Source organism: Carettochelys insculpta, chromosome 7, assembly GCF_033958435.1.
Source record: "Carettochelys insculpta isolate YL-2023 chromosome 7, ASM3395843v1, whole genome shotgun sequence".
Taxonomy (NCBI): domain Eukaryota; kingdom Metazoa; phylum Chordata; order Testudines; family Carettochelyidae; genus Carettochelys; species Carettochelys insculpta.
In genome coordinates, this window is record NC_134143.1 from 54582082 (window position 1) to 54605533 (window position 23452).

Below are 23452 nucleotides of genomic sequence, written 5' to 3' on the forward strand. Positions count from 1 at the left end.
CCCTTTTAATATAACTTTTCTTTGGTTATACACAGACTCCAGGCTTGTGGGCAAGGAAGTATGGTCTTTTAGATGTGCTGGGGTATGTTTAGTTTTCCCAGATCACTGGGCAGGGGTTGAGCCAATTCTGTTTCTCCCTATTCAGAGGAACCCCTGGATATTGAACCTGACCCTTATTCCTGCTGATACCACCTAGCAGAAGAATTACACAAACCAAGACATTGAGCTGAAAACTATCCTGTAGCCTGGATTTTTGCCAGCAAAGAAAGAGGGAAAAGAGAAAGCAAGCAAGAGCGTGTGTTCTGGAGAGTCACACCTGCCAAGTGCTGGCAGAGCAGAGCTCTCTCTCTTCCCCCTGTGAGTCTGTGTATGTGTCTGGCTGGTAAGCCCTATGATCACATGCCCCTCAGGCTCCCTCCCTCCTCAGCCCTCTCTCTCCCTGCACTACTTGCAACTTTTAAGAACTAGTCTCATGCAGAAGCACTTATACACTGGACTTCATATCCCTCCACAAGCCCTGGGATTCATCAGCGACCAAGGCTTGCTGTTTTTCCTGTCTGCTGAATAAGGAGCTCGGATTCATAGTGGAGCTTTTTTGCTACTTTAAAACATGATTCCCCTTAGCAAGAGAGGCTCCTGTTCTTCTCAGCTCTGTCTTGCTCTCTGTGCCTTCAGGCTAGCACTGCTTGGGGATTTATCCCAGGCTTTGCCCATGGGGGATCCGGATTATTACCTACAGGAGATTATAAACAGGGATCATTATTATTCCTATCCAGGTCCCGATGAGGAACTTTCCTCTTTTACAGAGCAACCTGGAGAGAAAGAAACAGCTCTCATTGCAGAGGCAGAGGAGCCCCCAAGGTTCAGACCAGACAAAGAGTTAAAACAGAAGAAAAACAACAAAAAGGAAAAATCAAGTCTCGAGATTCCACCAGGTAACTTTCCACCTCTTCCTCCAAATGCTAAGAGCTCTGCTGAGTCTCACATTCATTCTGACTTTTAACATAAACTAAGACAACAACAACAGTAATAAATACATGTGGCAGTGATGATGACGCATGCTAACTTCTAACACCAAGCTTTTTCAGCTCTTTGGAAATCTTACATGCACTTTTACTCTTCTCTCTCACCTGTCACATTAAGAGCTTTCAAAAACACTGCATTTCATTAATCAAATGAGACTCCAGCTGGTGCATGAACTTCCCTTCTTACCATTTTTCACATTTGGCTTGTTGTTGAACTGACAGTTTTGCAGTCAAATGAAGAGAGTCTGACTTGATGGTGAAATCTGATTATCTGTTTTACAATGAGTTCTTATTGTACCACTGGCCATTTTAACTCTAAATGTTCTTTGGCTTTGAACAGGTGAACCACTGTCAGATTTCACTTGAAAGCCCTCCTATGAAAGAAATGTAAACAGGGATTTTTCTTCAAAGAGATCAGTTTCTTGGGGGATTAACTTTAATTATTAGGAGGTACTTGTGAAAAACAAATAAATGAAAGTCATATCATCCATCGCTTCAGTTATTATGTGTACTTTTTTTGGCTGAAAAGACGAGCAATGGAAAATATACACATTATTATGATTTTCGAAACTGTGGACAGAAAGCAGAGTGGATTGGTTTCTATTATGACATTGTTATACTAAGGAGGATGGGCTGTTTGTTCTACACCCATTCTCTACTTTCATTGGACTTGTTTCATTTCCTTGGTATATATTCAAAATCTAAATTATTTCACGGAGTAAACAACCATCTTATAAAATTAAGGGCTAAATTCCACAGTTCTTGGTCAGGCAAAATTCCCATTTGCTGCAGTAGGAATTTTGTATCCTTAAATACTATGATATACAACACCAAAATCGCAAATTAAAAACACACACCCATATCAAAGCAACTTGTAGAAGTATGGTTCTCATAGTGGCATTAGCTATTCCCAGTTGAATTGGGTTATATTAAATGTACGGTTGCAGTTTAAGTGTAAAATTGGTAAAGACCAATTACTTATGGATCAACAAAAAATTTGAAAACAGTTTTTTATAAGTTATGCACTTAAGTTGCCCCAGATTTTCCATTTCTGCAGTGTTGAAAATTGTTAGAGGGTCAGCAGACCTTAGTTGTGGGTACCAGCTCTGCCAGAAGGTCCGAGTGGCTGAGAGTGCCTGGTGTGTGGGTAGCGAAAGTACCAGCAACCTGTCAGTCGGTGTTCTGGGGATCAGCAGCTAGACAGGAGATTTGAAAGCAGCCTGTGGTGGCAGGGTATCTCTGGGATGTGCTAGTTTGGCTTATTATCTGGGAAGTACATGCAGTTTAAAGCTGCCTCCTTGGGTGTCCTTGAAACGTGCTAGTGAAAACAAAGTATTTTCTCCCAGGTTGTGTGGGGCAAGGCAGATGTGTTCCCCTGGAGGTGCAATGGCCCATGTTTGTGTACAGGGCTCAGTTCACAACTCTGTGGTCTTCAACAGGGATGTAGGGAGCCCTTCATATGCACAGCCATATAGTCTCTTATGATCCAAATTGGTGCCTGCAAACTTTGCATCCTTGCACTGCTAGAATTTACTGAAAAGTCTTCCTGTGGTGAAGTTTGAACCACGGAGGATGTGATAGGCAACTCGTAACACTAGATCAATTGATTCTCACAAGATCTAGAACTGAGACGATCTACAAAGCTGTGGGCCATCTCTGTGTAGGCTTTGTAGCTGCATACTGCTTCCAAACTCCTGGTGATTTCCCCCCAACTTTCCCAGCAACACAGTTGCAAACATACTCCAGAAAGTCCAGTGTTACTCGGGAGCTCTGTGGTAGAGGCAGAGGTAGAGTTTGATTCTTGTTTCTTCTCTCCAAGCTTCTTCCCCATCAATACACTCTTCCCAAATTTTGCAACAAATAAGGCCAGTGTCCTACAGACAGCCACAGCCTGTACTCCACTCTGATTCAATCTCAGGACAGGTTACCTCTGTGAGGTTAGTAAGTCAGGGGTCCTGTGGAAAAAACTTTTACGTGATCATGTACTTAAAGACTTCTTGGTGTTTATGTACAAGGAGGCTGAATGAGTGGCTGTAACAGGGTGGCTTGTTACTTTATGAGCCAGAGACCTGGACCCATCCATTCCTAGATACTTAGGAGGCACACCAGAGAAAGGATCAGCTCATTGCCTACAAGGAAAAGGACAGAGGTGGAGAAAGTACACAAATAGGTTACTTGAGTAAAAATGCAGCTGCTTCCACTTCTGGAAACTTGAGTACAATCTAAGTGTGTGTGTGTGTGTGTGTGTGTGTGTGTGTGTGTGTGTGTACTTTTACTCAAGTGGTTTTCCAGAATGACACTAGCAAGTTGTACTTAAGTACCTTTGCCCCCTCTCCTGCCACCCAAAGCTACGCTTTTACTGAAGTAACTTCTTGGGTACTTTTTCCACCTCTGGAAAAGGGCAGGGAGTTTGAGAAAGCTGAAGGAAGTACAGAGAAAGGAAGGAAAGATAAAGACTGCTGGAGACAGGCGGCTGGCCTGGCAATAGGTTTGGGTGAAACAGTCTTAGAGGTAAAGACTAAGACAAAGTTACAAAGGGGAACTGCACAAAGCTTGCATTTTTGTTTGCTGTTTTAGAAAATAAACAAGGCCTTGCGGAAGGGCTGCAAGAGTGATCTCCTGTGAGTTTCACTGGGGAGCCTGGGAGAGGCATGATATTGATGGGCGGGGGCTTGCAGTGAGCACTCATGCCATAAGGGGGCATGTCAGAAGCAGCACGTGATGAGCCTGGTTTTCGCATCTTTTGAGCACGTGGTGATGTTGCAGCCCTTGGCTGTATCTACACTTGCATTCCTCTTTTGAAAGAGGTATGCAAATGAGGGAAATCAAAAACGCAATGCTTTTTTTATGGTAAGAAGGATTCTTTCGAAGATGGGGTTTATTTTCGAAAGAGAAGTGTCTACACTGGTTTTCTTCTTTCAAAAGACGCTCTTTCGAAATCAGAATATGCAAATAAGGTGCCATATATGCAAATCTGCTCCTCATTTGCATTTTCAATTTCCCTTATTTGCATGCCTCTTTTGAAGGAGGAATGAAAGTGTAGACACAGCCTTAATGTTCTGTTAATGTCCTTTTTTCTTTGTAATTTCATAGATTTTATTTTTTTAATTAGACTGTCAGAACAGAAATTCCATACTGTGGCACAGCCTTGACACCAGTGTGATTCATCAGGTGGGCTGGAACCTTTAAATCTACTGCAAAGACTTCTGCAACTTGAAGGAAGGGAGTAACTCTGACAGCTGTAATAGCCACTGATCCTCTATGTGGAACTGTATTAGAGGGGGAGCAGACACATTTTACTAGTGAGTGTCATGCACATTTGCTGACAGCAGATGAATGATGAGACATTGAAATGTTATCTCCTCTGTTCCCTCCATTCTTGTTCCTCCCCCTGCTTCCTCATCCTAGTGTTCACTGCCTCTTCTCTAGCTTCTTGCAACACCAGTCTCCTTACCTAGCCGGTCTCTATCTCCTCGTTCCAGTTTCTGTCTCCTTAACCAGTTAGTCTAAGTCAGGGTTTGGCAACCAAAATAGCAAGAAAAGCCATTTTTTTCATATTTGGTAAAACAATTCAATAATTGAAGAACTGCAATGCACGTGAATACGAGATGGTCCTTAATAAATAACATCAAACCATACATTTTGTAACCCCTATTTTAAGAACCACACACACACAATGGTTTGCAATGAAACAGAGAGAAAGCTGTGCTGGTCTATATACTATCAAAACAAAAAAGCAGTCAAGTAGCACTTTAAAGACTAACAAAATAATGTACTAGGTGGTGAGCTTTCGTGGGACAGACCCACTTCTTCAGACCAACAAAATGATTTACTAGGTGAGGTTTTGTGGGACAGACCCAATTCTTCAGAAGAAGTGGGCCTGTCCCATGAAAGCTCACCTAGTAAATCATTTTGTTAGTCTTTAAAGTGCTACTTGACTACTTTTTTGTTTTAATGATTTGTAATGTGACATGTTTAGTGCAGGATAGTCACAAACTTTTCACATATTCTATTTCCTCCCACTTAATGTGTGTGTTTGTACCTCTATCTTCTTGACTTCCACTCCCGAACCTATTTTAATTATGCCAATTTTACTTCACATTTAATTTCGGTTTTCTTAGTCAAAATATGTGTTGCCTTTCACAGCAGGAATGCCACAAGCTTTATTTTCCTTTTCAAACTCAAGACTTGATCAAAACACAGACACAATGTCATATCCCACATCCACTGCACATATTAAAGGGGGAGTTATCTAACATTTTGTGATCACATACCAGCTATGTCTACATGTGAATGCTACATCGAAATAAGCTATTTCGATGAATAACGTCTACACATCCTCCAGGGCTGGTGCCGTCGACGTTCAACGTCGATGTTGGGCAGTACTACATCCAAGTAGGCGCCGCAGGGGAGCATCTACCCACCAAAGCAGCCCACATTGAAATAAGGGTGCCAGGAACAGCTGCAGACAGGGTAACAGGGCGGACTCAACAGGAAGCTGCTCCCTTAAATGGCCCCTCCCAGACACACTTGCATTAAAGAGCACAAGATCCACATAGCCGACCACTGGTTGCAGACCCTGTGCATGCAGCATGGATCCCCAGCTGCAGCAGCAGCAGCCAGAAGCCCTGGGCTAAGGGCTGCTGCACATGGTGACCATAGAGCCCCGCAGGGGCTGGAGAGAGCATCTCTCAACCGCTCAGCTGATGGCCGCCATGGTGGACCCCGCTATTTCGATGTTGCGGGACGTGGATCGGCTACACGTGCCCTACTTCGACGTTCAACGTCGAAGTAGGGCGCTATTCCCATCTCCTCATGAGGATAGCGACTTTGACGTCTCGCTGCCTTATGTCGATTTCAACTTCGAAATAGCTCTCGCCATGTGTAGACGTGGCGGGCGCTATTTCGAAGTTGGCACGGCTACTTCGAAGTATCCGGCACGTGTAGACGCGGCTATCATGTGCTATTTAGATATGAGTAGCTCATTGTTGGGCTTTTCGACATTCACTCTTTATTGAATAATCAGGAGGGCTTTATTTTTACTTTGCAATTATAGCGTTGGGATACACAAAGAAGTCCTTAAAGAACTGCATGTGGATCCCAAGCCACAGGTTGGAGACCCCTGGTCTAGGCTCTTTGAATCCCAGGCTCGCTGTCCCCTCAAGTTCACAGTCACAGTTCCCTCAGCTTTTCATCCCAGTCCTTCCTCATCTCTCTCCTCCCCTGCATCCTCTTCCAATCTCCGTCTCTCATTCTTCACTTCTTTGCTCCAGTTCTAGCCTTCACCCCACCAGATTCCTTGTCCCAGGCCTGATCCCACCCTCCCATATCCAGCTACTGCTTCATCTGCATTTCTGTCAGGTGGCTTGCTCTGCCTTACTGTCTGGGCCCTAGCATGGTTTTTATTGGCCTCCTAAATCCAGGGTTGTGAGTTCAATTCTTGAGGAGGCCATTTAGGGGTATGGGGCAAATAGTTTTAAAAAAAATCTGTCATGGATAATGCTTGTTCCTGCCAAGAGGGCCCGGGACTGGACTCAATCACCTCCCAATGTCCCTTCCAGTTCTATGAGATGTGATGTGATGTGTTACATGAGGGACTGTTTCCTTGTTGTGGTGACTGGTGCCACACAGCCTCAAGCAATTACAGAGAAATTCCTGCTCAGCCATTTCAGCCTTGGGCTGGAGCATGTTCATTGCGGAGAAACTGAGCTGCAGATATCTAATAAGTCTCTGAGGAGCATTTGTGATCTGAAATTTTTCAAAGACTTAGAGCATGGCCATATTTGGACATCTTTTTCAAGGGGACAGCAGAGGGCACATTCCCAACACCAGCATGACTCTGAAAAATGGCAAGTCCCTGCTCTAAACCATAGAGGCTTTAGGACATCTCAAAGGAATTGTCATAATTTTTTCAACATGGGAAAAAAACCCACACTTTCCTTTTACTCATGCTCTGGAATGTCTACAACATTTTAATTGACACTACCCAAAATAATTCAGCCCAAGGCAGATGCCTAGCACTTTGAAACTCTGGTGGAACACCTTAGGGTTGGTAAAGTTATAAGCCACTGAGAAAAGTGATCTTAGAATCAGAAATATTAAAGAACCCTAACTACAGAAGGCACAAGGAGCTCCATCTATAATATATACCACTATCTGAAGCAATGTAGAGTGATCCAGCAATTATGCAGGTTAAATCTCGAACACCACCAATGGCAGTGCTGCTTGGATTAGTACCATCAAAATGAATTAAAGTTGTCAGTTTTCAGTACCTCTGGAAATCAAGTCACTTACATAAGTGCCAAAATATAAATGTTGATGCCTAGCATTGCACCCCCAGTTTTGGAGACCTTATAAAAGTACAAATAATGCTGAGCTCACGACTGATACTTAAGGAAGAATTGTGATTCCAACTCTAAATGTATGTAGGTGCATGTGACTATCAATATAAATGTACATACATGAACAAACACTTTCATGCATTGAATAGAAATTAAATCAATGGATGTACAGTAAACAGAAAATGTGCCTTTTTGTGAAGTTCACTGGGAGCAGGGACATATTGGATTAATTATATGTTGCAGCAAACAATAGAGTGGATTTTGGCTGAAATGAAGAAAGGCAGAGGAACGAGAAAGTGTGATCTACCCTATGGCTGAGCAGCTGGTAGTGATCAGTGCTAACTTTGACTTAAAGTTGGACTAGAATCATAACAGTGTAATGGCTACAGCAAATTGCATGTGACAGGTACTTGATTAATTTAAGCTAATTACTGTTGATGGCGTGAATGCAGCTGTTTTACATTGTGAAGTACACATCCGTTTCTATTCAAGTCAATAGGCAGCCTTCCCACTGACTTTAACTGAGCAAGACCAGGATTGTGCCTTGACAGCTTTTAAATTAAAGCATAGCTGTGGGCACTTGAGTTACATAACAATGCATCAGTCTCATCCTGTCCGTTGACTCCCTTATGGCTCTTATAAATTCAGTTGTATCCTGTAATCCTTGGAAGGTGAAAGGTTGAATTGACAGATCCCATCAAAAGTGAATGTGTATTTCTAATTCTATTCTTGCTTAATTAGGGCCTGAGCCAAAACCCATTGAAACCAACATGCCTCATTGACTTCACCAGGTTCTATTCTATATCTGTTCTTATACCACATTCATGGCTGTGATGCCTGAGCACCTTCCAGTAATGAATTAAATAACATGACTACATAACTGTCATCTGTTCTTTGTTCTCCCACCCTCTCTGCAGCGGTACAAATGTGTAGTGGAAAGTCTTGTTTTGATAGATTTGTGTATGTTTAGTGAAGGCAAGTCAAAACACGTGCCTTGCCCTTGAATAGGAAGGTGATGAATTTGTGATGGTCTTTAGCACCTTGGGGAATGTCTTCCAAAGTCATGAATCAGCCCCCAAGAGAGTTTTGTACCCTGCACAGATAAGATTTATCTTTATTAACCTTTTTTTTGTATTAGAGAGAAAAAGCTGTTGAGCACAGTTTTTCCCCCAGAGCTTCTGGTGGTTTTTGTTGATATGTCCAAGGTACTCCATGGCCTGGGACCAGTATGAGGATTGAAACATTGAATTGATCTGAAATTCTACAGGAAGTCAGTGAAATGAGTAGAGAACAAGCCTTGAAGTTCTTGCACTAAACTGTGTTGCTGAGGAGATGCTGTGCAAAGTTGTGTATTAATTGGAGTTTACTAAGAGCTGAGGGCTTCATGCCCAGGTATATTGCATTACGGTAGTCCAGCCAAGGAGTGGTGAAAGCAGGAAAAACTGAGGTCAGGCCATCATCAGCCAGGATGAGGCTGTCTCCTAGCCTACCAGAGATGCTAGAAAGCATTACTCACAGAGGTTGCTTTGTGAGAATTTCGCATCAGTGAGGAATTTGAGAGTATTCCTGCACTATGAACCCAGCTGAGCCAGAGTGGATGTGAACCTTCAATCAGAGGAGAATGTGCTGTCACTGCCAATTCCTCCAAATTCTTCCCCCAATCAGTGTCTTGTTTGGATTCAGCTTCAGTCAGCTGTCCATCCATAACCTCCTCTTGGTGGTAGTGGTGTGGTTGTATGCAGTGAGGAATAAGTAGACCTATGTACCATAAGCATCTTGCTGGTAGTTGACTCTGTGTCATTTTATCAGTTTCTCCTAAGAGAACTGACTAGATATTGAGACGGAGCCTGGAGAGAACTGATCCTAGTTGGACTTGACAAGTGAGGGGCCTAGTGATGAAAGTGTCATTCCCCATCACTTCTCATTGCGCGTCTCACTGCAGAAAGGACTCACATCAGTTTAGCACACTACCTTGGATAACCAACTGATCTAAGGTGAGAAAAGGGCCTTTTAAGGAAAAAGAAAAAATAAAGATTTCATTTAATATACTTGAGAGACATAAGCATGAGACTCAATTTGTTTTGGAATGTTGATAGGTGGATTATGATTTGCTACAGTTTATTCATTGTTTAAATATATGCTTTTGGGAAGGAATAAGAGAGCTTTTACATGTATGATGGTTTGCATTTAAAGAGTTTGGCAGCAATATCCAGTAGCCCAGATTCGAAATTCAACCAGCTCTTTTTATTTATGATTGATTAGATAAACCAAATGTTATTCTTTCTGTACTCCAAATGGATGACTGATACTCTAAGATTTGGGAGAAAGACTTTAAGAAGCCATGTGAGCTTTGATTTGCTCAGGGAGAGGTAGCAGTTTTTGGTGAGAGGGCAGAACATAGGTTGAATCTCGCTAGTCTGGCACCCTCAGGATCTGACTGGTACTGAACCAGAAAATTTGCCAGACCACAGGAGATCAGTATTGTCTAGCACCATTATCAACACTTCCACTGCTCACTGGGCTCTTAGAAGACGTTGAGGGGTAAATTACAGCTAAAGAACAGAACAGAACACTGAGAATCTGGACTGGCGGATGTAAGCAAACTTTATGTAACCACAGGAAACTTGGCCACACCCATGATAAGTGGACATTCGGTGAATTTAAAATCATGCTGGACCCCAGATGTTGCCGGACTGGAGAAGTTTAACCTGGTTAAGCAGCCTTAGGTGATTTGTATAAAATGTGAAGGACAAAGGCACCAACCAACTCCAGGGCTGGAGCACCCACAGAAAAAAAATTAGTGGTTGGTGCCACCCTCAGTGGCAGCCACTCCTCCTTGTCCTCTCCAACAGCTCCTGTCTGCTGGCAGCCCCACCTATCAACTCCTCAGCCACCCCCACCAAATGCTACCCACCCACTGCATTCTGCTGTTCTGGGGCATGCAGGAGGTGCTGTGGGGTGGGGGAGAAACAGAGATGGGACATACTCAGAGGAATGGGCAAAACTAGGTGAGGAGAAGTGGGGCAGGGTGGAAAGAGGAAGGGGAAGATGTTTGAAGGAAGGGGTGGGGTTGGGATGAGGCTGGGTGTGCAATGGGGGATGGAGCACTCCCAGGGCTGGAGGAACTAGTGTGTATGATGAATAAGTCTTTTTTTTTTTTTTTTATGGGCACACAAGCCAAAAGGAGGATGGGGCAGAGCTGGGTGAAGCCCCCACTCACTGCCAACACATTCTGTAAAATATTCTCCTCCCACTGGGAATTCAGCTACTGCTGCGGCCTCAGAGGCTATGCGGTGCCAGGATGGCACTGATCTCCCCATTCCAATCGAGAACAGCCATGCTACAGGCTCAGGCTGCTACTGGCACATGCTGGCAGCTGTGGGACTGCCAGGAGGGCTCTGTGTATGCTAGCAATGGGGCAGAGGGGATGCTGAAGACTCAGATCAGGCATTGGTAGTGTTTTGGGGCAGGAGAGATGCCAAGGATTTGGAGCTGGCTCTGGGTGTGCTGGTTCTGGGGTGGGGGCACTGTCTGTCAGTGGCATTGCCACTGCCAGACCTATTTACTGTGAAGTCTTACCAGGCCCCACTCAGGGGGCCAAACAGTGCTGCTGCCACCTATAGGGAAGATCTGAGGAGACCTGGGTTGGTGCTGGGCTGTCTCAGTCCCAGGTTCTGACCAGACTGGAAGGCCCAGACTGGCCATCACTGGGTGCTAGCAACTCCACCCAATAATTCAACTTTGTGGCTCAGGATCAGACCTGGTAAGGCCCATTCCCAGGCTCCCATCCTTAACCCACACAATTCCAGGCCCTTAACTCCCCATCCCCCAGGAGGCATCTACCCCAGTTTCCTCCAACTGCCAGGATCCCCACCCTACAGACCCTTCAGACCCCTTCCCCCTAGATACCCAACCTCTGAACTTCAGCTCCTTTGTCCCACACAACATCGGGGCCAGACCATGATTCTGGTCACTCACAAACACTTCCACCCCATTGCTCACTCCAGCTCCACACAGATGCATCTCATAGCTCCAATCCTGCAAATATAGCTCTGGGGCCCTGGCTCCCCTTCTGTCTCCTCAAAGTCATTCTACCACTTGTCCCTCATTTTCTGATGGCTAGTTGCACTGTTTTTATTTTGTTACTTCTTCATAGGCTGCAGCATTGCTGTTTTAGTTATTTCACAAGCTATCATTCCATACAATTTCCGGAAACTTTAGGTAAGTTTTTCACTGTTCATCCCTCCATACATCTGAAAACACAGGCGGTACCTGACACATCATCCCTATGACAATTAGGATACTGAAAGATTTGTTCCTTAGTGCAGAGCATAAATTTGGTTTTCAATCATTGCATTCACACTGAGGAGCTACTTGTCCATACGCTGTCCTGTATGCAAAAGGTCTATCAGATACCTTTTGGTCATTTAAATGTCCCGTACAAAGGAAATGATAAGTGGCCTGGGAAGCATTGTTTCCTTGTTGTGCCAAGCAGTGTCTGTTGCCACATAATCTATGTTTTTCCTGGTATGAATAAGTCAATATGGGAGCTTAACATTCCACTTTATGGATGTTTGTGAAAAGTAGACACAAAGAGTCCAAGCAGGGCTGAAATGAGTGCATTTTAACATTCAGGTGGAGGGCATTTGGCCAGCTCCAACACACATGAACAGAAAGAGGATGAATCATTGGAGTGGCACAAAGCCAGTTGAGAAATAGAGCTCTAAATTTCCTACTTTGCTCTCTTTATAAAACTGCTCTTGGAAGATCTGGAGTACTGCACTAAAATCCAATGGAGTAGGTATTTAGAGTTTGTATAATTAAGTAGGTATGCCCGAACAGAGCGGATGTATGTTTAAAAAGAATTAAGAGGGAACATGTCATAAAGATTTGTTCAGTGTTTCCAGGCTTCCTTCTGTTGGGATGGGATTCTGGAAGGTTCTCTGCAGTTGGTCAGTCAATCAGCCTGTCTCACAACTTATAAATTACCTCTATGCAAAGCCAACAAAACTTATTATTCATGCTACTGACAGGAATAAACTGAAAGTAGATAAGAAGGGTTGTGTATGGAAGACACTGGAACAAATCCGAATATAGGTGCAGAACGATGCTGCCTTTGTGCTCATTAGCTTTGGGGGCATTTTTGTCTGCAGACAGAATATTTGTGGTGGTCTGTGAAGATGTAGGATTGCTTCAGATTAAATATACTCACCCTTTTAAAGCTCTGGTCCGATTTCAGTGAGGTCAAAGGGAGCCTTTCTGTCAGGTCCATATATAGTTGATCAAGTTATTAGGAGGCCCGAGCAATAAGTTGTCACTGGCATGTCTGTGTAACCATTAAAAGTAGAATTCCCTTTGTGTAAGAAAGAAATGCATATTTTGTTCCTTCACAGAGCACTGAAGAAAGGCCATTGCAATTCCTTACACCCATCTTTCTGTAGTTGTCATATCTAAGAGTAACAGGATATTCTAACATCTGCTGCATTGGAATTGGGTTGGAATGCCAACATCTGGAAGCAAATTCTTTTTCTTTGTCTTCACTGTGTAGTTTTAGATATTTTTAAAAACACAGGACAGTGAAAAAAGAAAAACTTGTTTTTCTTTTCACCCTACAGCTAAAAATGGCAACAAGAAAGGTGAGAAAAACAAGAAAGGGAATGAGAAGATGCCAGATGGTGACTATGAACGTCGAAGTGCCTATGAAGACATCAGAGAAAGTATGCGCAGAGTTTCTAAAGTACCTTTTTGAAATCTTGGTTTAGCTGCCAGCGTCTCGAGTCATGTTTAAATTAAATTACAAAATTGCTGTGAAATGTCTGCTTGCTATGTTGATTAGGAAGTTGCATGCTGAAATAACCTATGATAGGATAGTGTGCTAGAAAAGACAGGGACTGGGAACCACATTGTGTTAGCATGAGATGAAGTGAAATACAATGAAAGGCAGGGAGCTTAATTCCCATTTTCATTCAGAGCTCTTTTAACATCCGTCAGGCAGTAAAAGGGGCCTGGCAGTAAGTTTTCCTCTCTGGAGTGGTGTTTAATGTTGGAAAATTGGAAGGAAGCCCAAGATATTTTTATTATTTAGAAAAGAACAAGGTGTATTTTCATTTCAAATGATCTGTTTGGTGTTTTAGGAATGGTGCTAGATTAAGAGATTTGGTAAACGAAGTGCCAACTCTCTAGAACAGCAACAAGTGAAAGATTTTCCTCTCTGCTATTCCAATCTGCCTTAAATTTGAAGTGGAAGATTCACCTCAATTTAAGAGTCTGAACTAGCCAAGTGCTAATTGGGAGTGTGATTCTGTACTGCGATTGCTTGTCCACTGTGACATAAATTTATATTTTCACTAGTGAACTCCACAAACTGCCATGATTTGCAGTTATTACAATGATTAGGTGGAACTGAATCAGTGATCTACTGGAGAGAGAGGCTTCATAATACATTAAGAAATCCATCCATCCTTATGTTTATGGGAATTTGCAGCATGGGCATATTATGAACCTCTATTATTAGCATGAAGACTCAGACCAGCAGAAGGAGGAACATGCACCTGATCCTCTCTGCTCCTGCCTCACACAGCCCTAAAGTGTTTTAAAAAGTTAGGTTTTTTTTTAAGTTTTCAAAATTGATTTATGCCCAAGTGTGCAAATCTAAATCTCATTGTTAGTATGTCTATTCTTTTTTATGGATATGGAAAATTTTGCATTCCTAGTGAATAGATTCTGGTTTAGTTTTTTTTCTCATTGTGACTGACTCAGACGTTGATTTTTTTTAATGGGAATGGTCCAACAAACATTTTATGTGAACATATGTTAGCCCATAGGCTGTTTGTGAATTATCTGCAGTGTTTGCCAACAGTGCTCTTGGTCCAAAATCAACTTAATGTTCCTCTGATTCTCCAGAAGGACCATCTACAAAAAAAAAAAGTCCAGTTGAAATTCTCATAAATGTTAAATTACAGAAGCTTTTATCATTCGGATTGTTTAGTAAATGGGCAAATTTCTAAGAGTCACAGTATCTTGAAAGGCAAAGTGGTCTGGCAGTTAAGACAGTAACTTGGCATTCAGGAGATCTGCATTCATTTCCTGGCTTTCCCGCAGGCACCTAGGTGGCTCTGGACAAGCATTTAATCTTTCTGTACCTCAGTTTCCCATGTGTAAAATGGGATGATAGTGTTTCTTATGTCTAATTTCTCTGTTCAGCTTGCAAGATTTGACAGCATATGGGCATATTCCAGAGAGCGTAAATTTCTTTACCACCTGCAACTGACAGAGTAACCCTTTGGGCCTTTTCCATGTTTTTATCAGTGCTTCCTCCCTAGCTCTCTCTTTGCCTTCTCAGTTCTCCTGATCCTTGGATCCATGGAGAGGATGTAGGGATGCGTGTAGGCTTACATTCCTAGCTGCAACCCCATGGAGGAAACCTAAGGGAGCCCCCAGTGCCACCAACCTGAGGCCTTTCCAGGGAGTCAACAAGCAGATCTTTTGTGTTTGCTACTTTCCCTGGTCCCATCAAAGGATCCAGGAGGAATTTTGAGGGCCTGCTACTTGGCACATGCTACAGTCACCAGCCCAATGGCAACTAAGGCTAAATATTTTGTTCCTATTGCTCCGCCCAACTCAAGCTGACAAGTCTCCAGTCTGTAAAGCCCCTGATTAGAAGCCAGTATTTTGTTTGGTCCTGAAGGGAGTCTACAGGTCTACTGCCCCTCAAACTCATCTCTCAGACATCCTTATAGATTCTTCAGGAAGCAAAAACAACCTTCCCCCTTGACTCCTTTTCCCTTGATTTCTATGGGAGTTATGCTTGAGTAGGGAGTGTTGGGCTAGTATCTCCTGCCTCAAACACACTTTTACTGTAAGCCATCTGAGTGCATGATGCACAACAGCATTGAGAAATGACACTTTTCCAGCAATTAGCATATATTTAGGTTCACCTCTTGAGAGAGAGTCTATATAATGCTGACAATTTTACAGCCTTCCTTTATTGTCAGGGTCTTCCTAAAACATCTGTCAAGTGAGAGGGAAAGTTCAAAGTATATTAAAACTGTAGCTATGCCTAAACCACAAATGTCAGATCTGGATTATGAACCATTTCCCACCCTCACTTTTGAATGGTAGGTTGAAATTATTCCATAAACACGAGGGAGGGCATCTGCAAAGCTGAAAACTGGATCTGGGATCAGGTTCCAAGCATCCAAAGGATTTAGGGGCTGTTCAGTTCTGAATTTTGACTCATCCTCTTCATTCCTTGTAAACTATATTGTAAGTTTACATGTATTGAAACCAAAAAAGATTTACAGGACATGTCCCTGAACAACTCCAGCACACAAATTCGATCTTAAATTCTCAGAGTTTTCTTGCTGTTCATAACTGATAGACAGTGTAAAATGCTACAACGGACAAACAATGACAGATGACATCCACTCAGCAGGCTGTCTTTTGAGCACTGTATTCTGAAATACAGACTCAGTTTTGCTCCCCTATGAATTTTTTAAAACCATCTTTTCTTGTGTTGTTTTTTTTAATGATCCAAGCTAAAATTTCCTTTAGAAGCTCTCAATGGCAAACATACAGCATGACTGAAGCAAACTCTCCTGAATGCTCAGCTATCCAGAAGAGACTCAAACACAAGAGGTTCACCCTAGTTTAGAGGCTCATTGCAAGATGTTCAGCCAAAGTACCAGCTCTTATCCCACAAACATTTTCTGGTGCTGGTGAGTTGTCTGAGACCAGGGGAATGGGAGATCTGGCAAAGATTTCCTCTGTTCTGATGATTCCTAACTGTCTTATGGACCACTGGCTGCAAGGACACTGGACCAGCCCATGGCCAGCATAATGTCGAAGGTAAAAGACCGTAAAGTGGGATAATATACATGATTGGAGTATTTGTATTGACAGGTACAGCTTGCTCAAAAAAGACAGGTGGGGGAAAAAAGGAGAAAGTATTGCCTTATATATTAAAACCATATACACTGGTACTCAGGTTAAGGTGATAATAGGACACAGACATGTTGAGAGAATCTAGGTAAAGATAAAAGGATTATAAAACAAGGGTGTCGCTGTAGGGGTCTACAGCAAACCATGTAAGCAAGGGGAAGAGAAAAAACAACTGAATACAGTTGGCAGTTTTTCAGAGACATTTTTAAGAGCACAAAAACAAACTATTCCACTGTATGTAAAATATATGAAGTGTGGCCAATATAGCTCAACCAAGAACTCTTCAATGAGCTGAAAATCAAAAAGGAGTCTTACAAAAAGTGGAAACTAGGTCAAATTACAAAAGATGAATATAAACAAATAACTTCAGTATGTGGGGATGAGGGGGAAATAAGAAGATGATGGCACAGAAAATACAGATATAAAGTTTGCAGGTAATACCAAGCTGTGGGGGTTTGCAAGTGCTTTGGAGGATAGCAATATAATTCAAAATGATCTAGACAAACTGGAGAAATGGTCAAAACAAAAAGCAGTCAAGTAGCACTTTAAAGACTATCAAAATAGTTTATTAGGTTTGCTTTCGTGGGACAGACCCACTTCTTCAGACCATAGCCATACCAGAACAGACTCAATATTTAAGGCAGAGAGAACCAAAAACAGTAATCAAGGAGGACAAATCAGAAAAAAATGATCAAGGTGAGAAAATCAGAGAGTGGAGGGGTGGGGGGGAAGGTCAAGAATTAAATTAAGCTAAGTATGCAGACGAGCCCCTATAGTGACTGAGAAAGTTCCCATCCCGGTTTAAACCACATGTTAATGTGCTAAATTGGAATATAAAAGCCAGCTTGGCTGTTTCTCTTTGAAGAATGGTGCGAAAGTTCTTTTTCAGTAACACACATACCTTTAGGTCATTAATAGAATGCCCCATTCCATTAAAATGTTGACTAACTGGTTTGTGGATCTGGAGTGTTTTGCTGTCTGTTTTGTGCCTATTAACCCTTGTCTAAGGGAGTTAGAAGTCTGTCCAATATACAAAGCAGCTGGGCATTGTTGGCACATGATGGCATATATGATGTTAGTAGAGGAGCATGAGAAAGTGCCCGTGATTCTGTGAGTAACCTGGTTGGGTCCAGTAACGGTATTTCCAGAGAAGATACGTGGATGAAGCTGGCAGAGGGCTTTGTTGCAAGGAAAGGTTCCAGGACTGGTATTCCTGGGGTATAGACTGTGGCTGTTTGTGAGGATCCTCATAACGTTGGGAGGTTGCGTGTAGGAGAGAACAGGCATGTCACCCAGGGCTTTCTGGAGTGTGGCATCCTGATTAAGGATAGGTTATAGGTCTTTAATAATTCATTGCAGTGGTTCAAGTTGGGGGCTATAGGTGATGACCAGTTGTGTTCTGTTCTGTTAGCTTTTTTGGGCCGATCTTGGAGTAGCTGGTCGCTGGGTATTCGTCTTGCTAAAGAGGGTGAAACTCAGTAAGGACAAATTCAAAGCACTTTGCTTAGGAAGAAGCTACACATGCAAAATGGGAAATGATTGTCTAGGGAGGAGTACTGCAGAAAGGAACCTAGGGGTCATGGTGGACCACAAACTAAACAAGAGTCAACATTTTGACACTGTTGCGGGGGATAAAAAAAAGCAATCATTCCAAGATGTATTAACACTCGTATTACAATCAAGACATGAGAGGTAATTCTTCGTTTCCATTCCACACTAATAAGGTCTCAACTTCAATATTGTGTCCAGTTCTGGGTGCCATATTTCAGGAAAGATGTGGTCAAATTGGAGAAGGTCCAGGGCAGAGCAACAAAAATAATTAAAGCTCTACAAAACATGACTGATGAGGGAATACTGAAAGATCTGGGTTTGTTTAGTTTGAAACAGAAGACTGAGAAGGGACATCATAACAGCTTTTCTGTACCTAAAAGCTTTTTTCTTCCAGGACAAGGGAGAAAAAGTATTTTCTTTAACCCCTGATAATAGGAGAAGCAGCAATGGGCTTAAGTTGCAGCAAGGGAAGTTTAAGTTGTATATTCGGAAAAAATTCCAAACTGTCAGGCTTGGTTAAATGCTGGAGGAAATTGCCTCAAGAGGTTGTGGAATCCCCATTACTGGAGATCTTTAAGAGTAGATTGGACAAACTTGTCAGTGGTGGTCTAGCTATAAGATGGTGCTTAGTTCTGCCATGAGTGAAGAGGATTGGACTTGATGACCGGTCAAGGTTCTGTCCAGGTTTATTATTCTATGATTCTGTGACAGCCACTTCTGTAGACACCCTCCACTTCTCCTCTAGTTGATCTGTATGGCCTTCACAGCAGGTAGACTGCACCCTCAGACTCCTCCATGTTCCTCATTGAAAGGGTGAGATTCTCAGTGCTGCTTGAGAATAGTTAGATGGGAGTGGTGTAAAGGGATCTAGCATCCTGATTTCATCAGGTGGGAGTATTCCTGCAGCTCAGGTACTGTGGAAGTCATCTGTAAAGCTGCCTTGCAAGAACCTCATGCAACTCTGACATAATGGGTAGAAAAAGGCATGTTAGAGGTGGGATGGGTATGTCAAGGGTGGATTCACAGCACGTGGTACTGCAGGGATTCTAAACAGTGCTGTGACATGTTAGGCAGCCCTACAAGTTCAATGTGAATTTGACAGATCCCTGCAGAACACTACTTGCGGGTCAGTGCAAAAGGAGGCCAAGGCAGCTTTATACCACCATTGCACCTTCCTGAACCCGTGAGCTCCCCGCCCCCAATCTGACTTTCCCCAAGTTCTGCACTGCTTCACACAAAGAAAACAGCGCAAACAGCTCAGCCTTTCAGGTGTTGCAATTTCATGCCTAGAAGTAGTAGCAAAGACAGAAAGCAAAACTATCCATTTATTTTAGGATTATGTAGTCAAAATGAAAAATTATGTCTAAATGTCCTTTGGGTCCACTTTTCAAACTAATGCAAGTAATGACCCTTTATAATGTGCATGAAATGTACAGAGGTACCAAGTAGAGAGACAAATCCACAGCACATTAAATCTTTTCATCCACAACCAACAAGGCAGTACAAAACTGGTCAAGCCAATTAAGAACCAGCCAAGTAGTATCCCTGAGTGTTGTGATCAACCTCGAAATGCTGAGAGCAGAGTCTTTTTTGCAGTATTTTGGCACCACTATAACCAGGAAACTTGGTGGCTTGTGAAAATAATGACTACTAAAAATGTACAAGACATTAACTGAACATTTAAAAACAGGGGGCCCAAGTGGTGGCTTGAACTTGAAACAAAAATTCTTTCGAACCAGAACGGGATGCTCCTTCTCTAGCTTGAAATCAGATGGGAGTGGGGGAGCGGGTAATGGATGAAATAATAAACTTGGGAGACAGTTGAAATTAAGGTGCTATCTGTATGGCGAGCAGCTGTTTCAAACCCAAAGTGCCTCAGAAAGATTGGCAAAGGCTGCCAGAAGAAGAGGAGCAAAACTAGCAAGATGTGGGAACAAGAAGGCCTGGGTATAGTTTGCTGGTATGTTTACTTAGCATAAATGAATGGTGTGAATGATCCAGGCTCCATACTCAGATAGCCTCATCAATAGTGTATTTTCTAGTGGAATGCCTATGCTATTCATGGTTTTGTTTTCTTCAGCTGTCATCCCATCTCTGCCAATAGGCTGGATCCCAAAAGAATCACCTCCCACTTTTGTCCTCTCCAGAAATACTCTTCTCTCTGCTGAGCCAAACTGGTGCTTGGTTTTCTTGGTTTGGGCCATGTTTCATGTTAACTTGTCTATGTCCTGGGTTTCCTCAAACTCTTGGAATTCTAATTATTTCTTGCACTGTTACTTTTCCTCTTATCACTTCTTCAACATTCTCTATGCTTTCCAGGGCTTAAAGAGCTTGTAAAACTTGCAGTGTTTTTGTGACAGAGAAACTTATCTGTTGGGAGAGTTTTCTCAGATTCATGCAACCCTGTAAAGCATCCAGTATTTGGTACCTGGGTATATCCAAACAGTTCCCTGTTTTTCTCTACATAAATTTTGCCAGTTCTTTGCATTCCATCTCTGATAGAATATTTAATTTACCTATGTGTTTGGGCCATTGACCGACTCAGTTACTTTGGATATTTTGATAGTATGTTAGAGACAAGAGACAAGTTTGAACAAGTAATCTTTAGTTGAAAAAAATCTGTTTAAAAAGGACAATGAATTAAAACAAAGCCAAGCCAAATATCCAATCCCACTTTAATTATTTCTTCTAACATATTTAAGAAATGGACAACAGATTACTCTCTCAATCATTAAGCAAGCAAGCAAAGTTTGGAATAAGATAAATTTCAACCACATGAATTTCCTCTGAATGCACTGGGTGAGTAATAACTGTTCTTATAAGATTTGTGTGTTTTTATTCATGTCTCTAATCATCTCATATGAAATAGTAATAGCTGATTTATTTTTTAATCTGTACTTATTACAGTGTTAGATAAACCTAACCTTTATGTTCTTGAAAATTGGGGCAGAAGTTTATAATTTTTAAAAGCTATTTTAACACAAGTTGGACTGGTTTTAGGTATTTCCTGTTACCAGCTCTGTATGTAGGTCAAGTGTTTAATCTAACCTTTCTTCCAGAGAGTCGGAGAAGTCAGTTAGAGGAGTGTCAGGTTCTATGTGAGAGAGGGATAGAGGGAACTGAGGCCAGTCTGTGGGTGCAGGAATCATGGGTAGAACTCAAAGTAAGTAAACCCTCCTAACCTTGACTAGTCATCCACTGGTGTCTTTCCTCCTGCTGGCCTTGAGAAGTTATTCATGATTCAGGAAGATAGAGAGACATCAGATTCTTTCTGCTGTTCTAAGGGGGGTAAGATTTTGATAGGGTTTCTGGTTAGCAGCATGCTCTCAAGCAAGAATTTTAAAGTGACAAGGCGTAAGAGGGATGGTTCAAAAGTGAAATGTTAAAAGTTGCACCTCCAGTGTTGCTTCAGCCATGTTGCACATGGAGAATATTTACTTTTCTTGGGTTTAATAACCGTCCCAAAATATGTGCGAGGAAGTGTGGTTGAGCTAATCTGGAGATACCTGAACTCATCTGGAGATACCTGAACTCATCAAGCTGGATATAAGAGATTTATAACCTGTCATGAGCTCAAGACAGATCATTTCCTGTGTCTGCTCCATGCTTTATTGTTTAATGTTTCTTTTCAGCTGCAGGATTGTACTTTAAGCTGGTATCGTTCTCTATCCATCAGTTGGTTCACCATGTATAATGGTAATTCACTGCTTCCACAGCTCCTCTGTCAAAGTGCCTCAGTCTTGACCAGAGAAGATAAGGTTAGAAGTAATAGAGCAGATTCCATAGTAAGTCAGTCCTTTGGGTTCTGATCATTTTATGGGTTAACCAATGCACGTTATGATGCCTGTTTTTGTATTATACTAAGCACTGAACTTAAACTACAGATTCATTTCATACTGCCAGCCAGAGGCATCAGATGTGAACTAAAACAACAAGAAGTCCCATGGCACCTTATAGACTAACAGATATTTTGGAGCATAAGCTTTTATCGTCAAAGACCTGCTTTGTCAGATGCATGAGTGGGAGTTCCAGAGGAGGGTCTAAATTTATAGGCTTATGAAAAGGAGGGAGTCCCAGTGAAGATGAGGCCCAGAATTGACAAGGTCAGTTCAGTTGTGGAGAATGTGGCCCCATTATCAGCAGCTAATGTGGATTTGTGAACATCAAGAGAGAAGAAATCAGGTCAGTTCAGTCAGGGAGGATGTGGACCATTATCAGTAGCTAATGTGGAGGTGTGAACATCAAGAAAGGAGAAACTCTTTTTGTAATTGGCCAGCCACTCCCAGTCTCTATTCAATCCTTGGTTGATGGTGTCAAATTTGCAAATGAGTTGCAGCTCTGCAGTTTCTCTTTGGAGTCTGTTTCTGAAGATTTTTTTCGTCGCAGGATGGCTAATTTTAAATCTGTTACTACTGTCCAGAGAGATTGAAATGTTCTCCTTCAGGTTTCTGTATTTTATCATTCCTGATATCTGATTTGTGCCATTTATTCTTTTACATAGAGACTATCCAGTTTGCTCAAAGTATATTTCAGAGGGGCATTGCTGGCATATGATGGCATCCATTATATTAGTAGGGCTACGTCTATGCGAGCCCCAAACTTCAAAATGGCCACGCAAATGGCCATTTCGAAGTTACTAATGAAGCGCTGAATATGCATATTCAGTGCTTCATTAGTATGCGGGCGGCCGCGGCGCTTCGAAATTGATGCGGCTTGCTGCCGCATGTCTCGTCCAGACGGGGCTCCTTTTTGAAAGGACCCCGCCTACTTTGAAGTCCCCTTATTCCCATCAGCTCATGGGAGTAAGGGGACTTCGAAGTAGGCAGGGTCCTTTCGAAAAGGAGCCCCATCTGGAAGAGACGCGCGGCGGAAAGCCGCGTCAATTTCGAAGCGCCGCGGCCGCCTGCATGCTAATGAAGTGCTGAATATGCATTTCAGTGCTTCATTAGTAAACTTCGAAATGGCCATTTGCGTGGCCATTTTGAAGTTTGGGGCTCGTGTAGACACGGCCTAGATGTGCATGTGAATGAGCCCCTGATGGCGTGGTTGATGTGGTTAGGTCCTGTGATGATTTCACTGGTGGGCCGAGTTGGAACTGAAGTTTGTTGCAGGGATTTGTTCCAGGTTTAGAGTTACTGTGGTGTGGTCTATAGTTCCTGGTGAGAATTTGTTTCGGGTTGGTGGGCTGTCTGTAGGCTATGTGAAGTAGAGAACATCAGGTGCTACTCACCAATGTTAAATTAAAAAGTATGACCAATAGGCAAAACACTCCGTCCCATTGTCAATCAACCAAACCATTTAGTTCCCATTCAGGGTCAAATTTTTGTTTCTAGATTATATTTTACCATATCTTAACTGCCTGAGTCTTTCTGGACATGTGCCATAAATGCCTCATGTGAACCTACTTTGCTCTCTGCAAAGTTTTTCACACTTTCAATGGCTGCATCTAAGGATGATATGCATCTGCTTCAGTATCTACTCTAGAACACATTTCATATGAAGAGTAACAGAGAGATAGTTGTGCTAGTCTGTATACTATCAAAACAAAAAAGCAGTCCAGTAGCACTTTGAAGACTAACAAAATAATTTATTAGG

The 23452-nt window shown here is 42.4% G+C and overlaps 1 protein-coding gene across 1 annotated transcript in view; it reads left to right on the forward strand.

Moving 5' to 3' along the window:
- Positions 1-599: 599 nt before the first annotated feature.
- The window catches only part of CPXM2 (carboxypeptidase X, M14 family member 2), a 128022-nt gene continuing 105169 nt past the window's right edge, over positions 600-23452 (forward strand). The window contains exons 1-2 of the mRNA XM_074999724.1: positions 600-935; positions 12982-13083. Of these exons, the coding sequence (XP_074855825.1) occupies positions 611-935; positions 12982-13083 (427 nt within the window). The 5' untranslated portion in view covers positions 600-610. The remainder of the gene's footprint in view (positions 936-12981; positions 13084-23452) is intronic.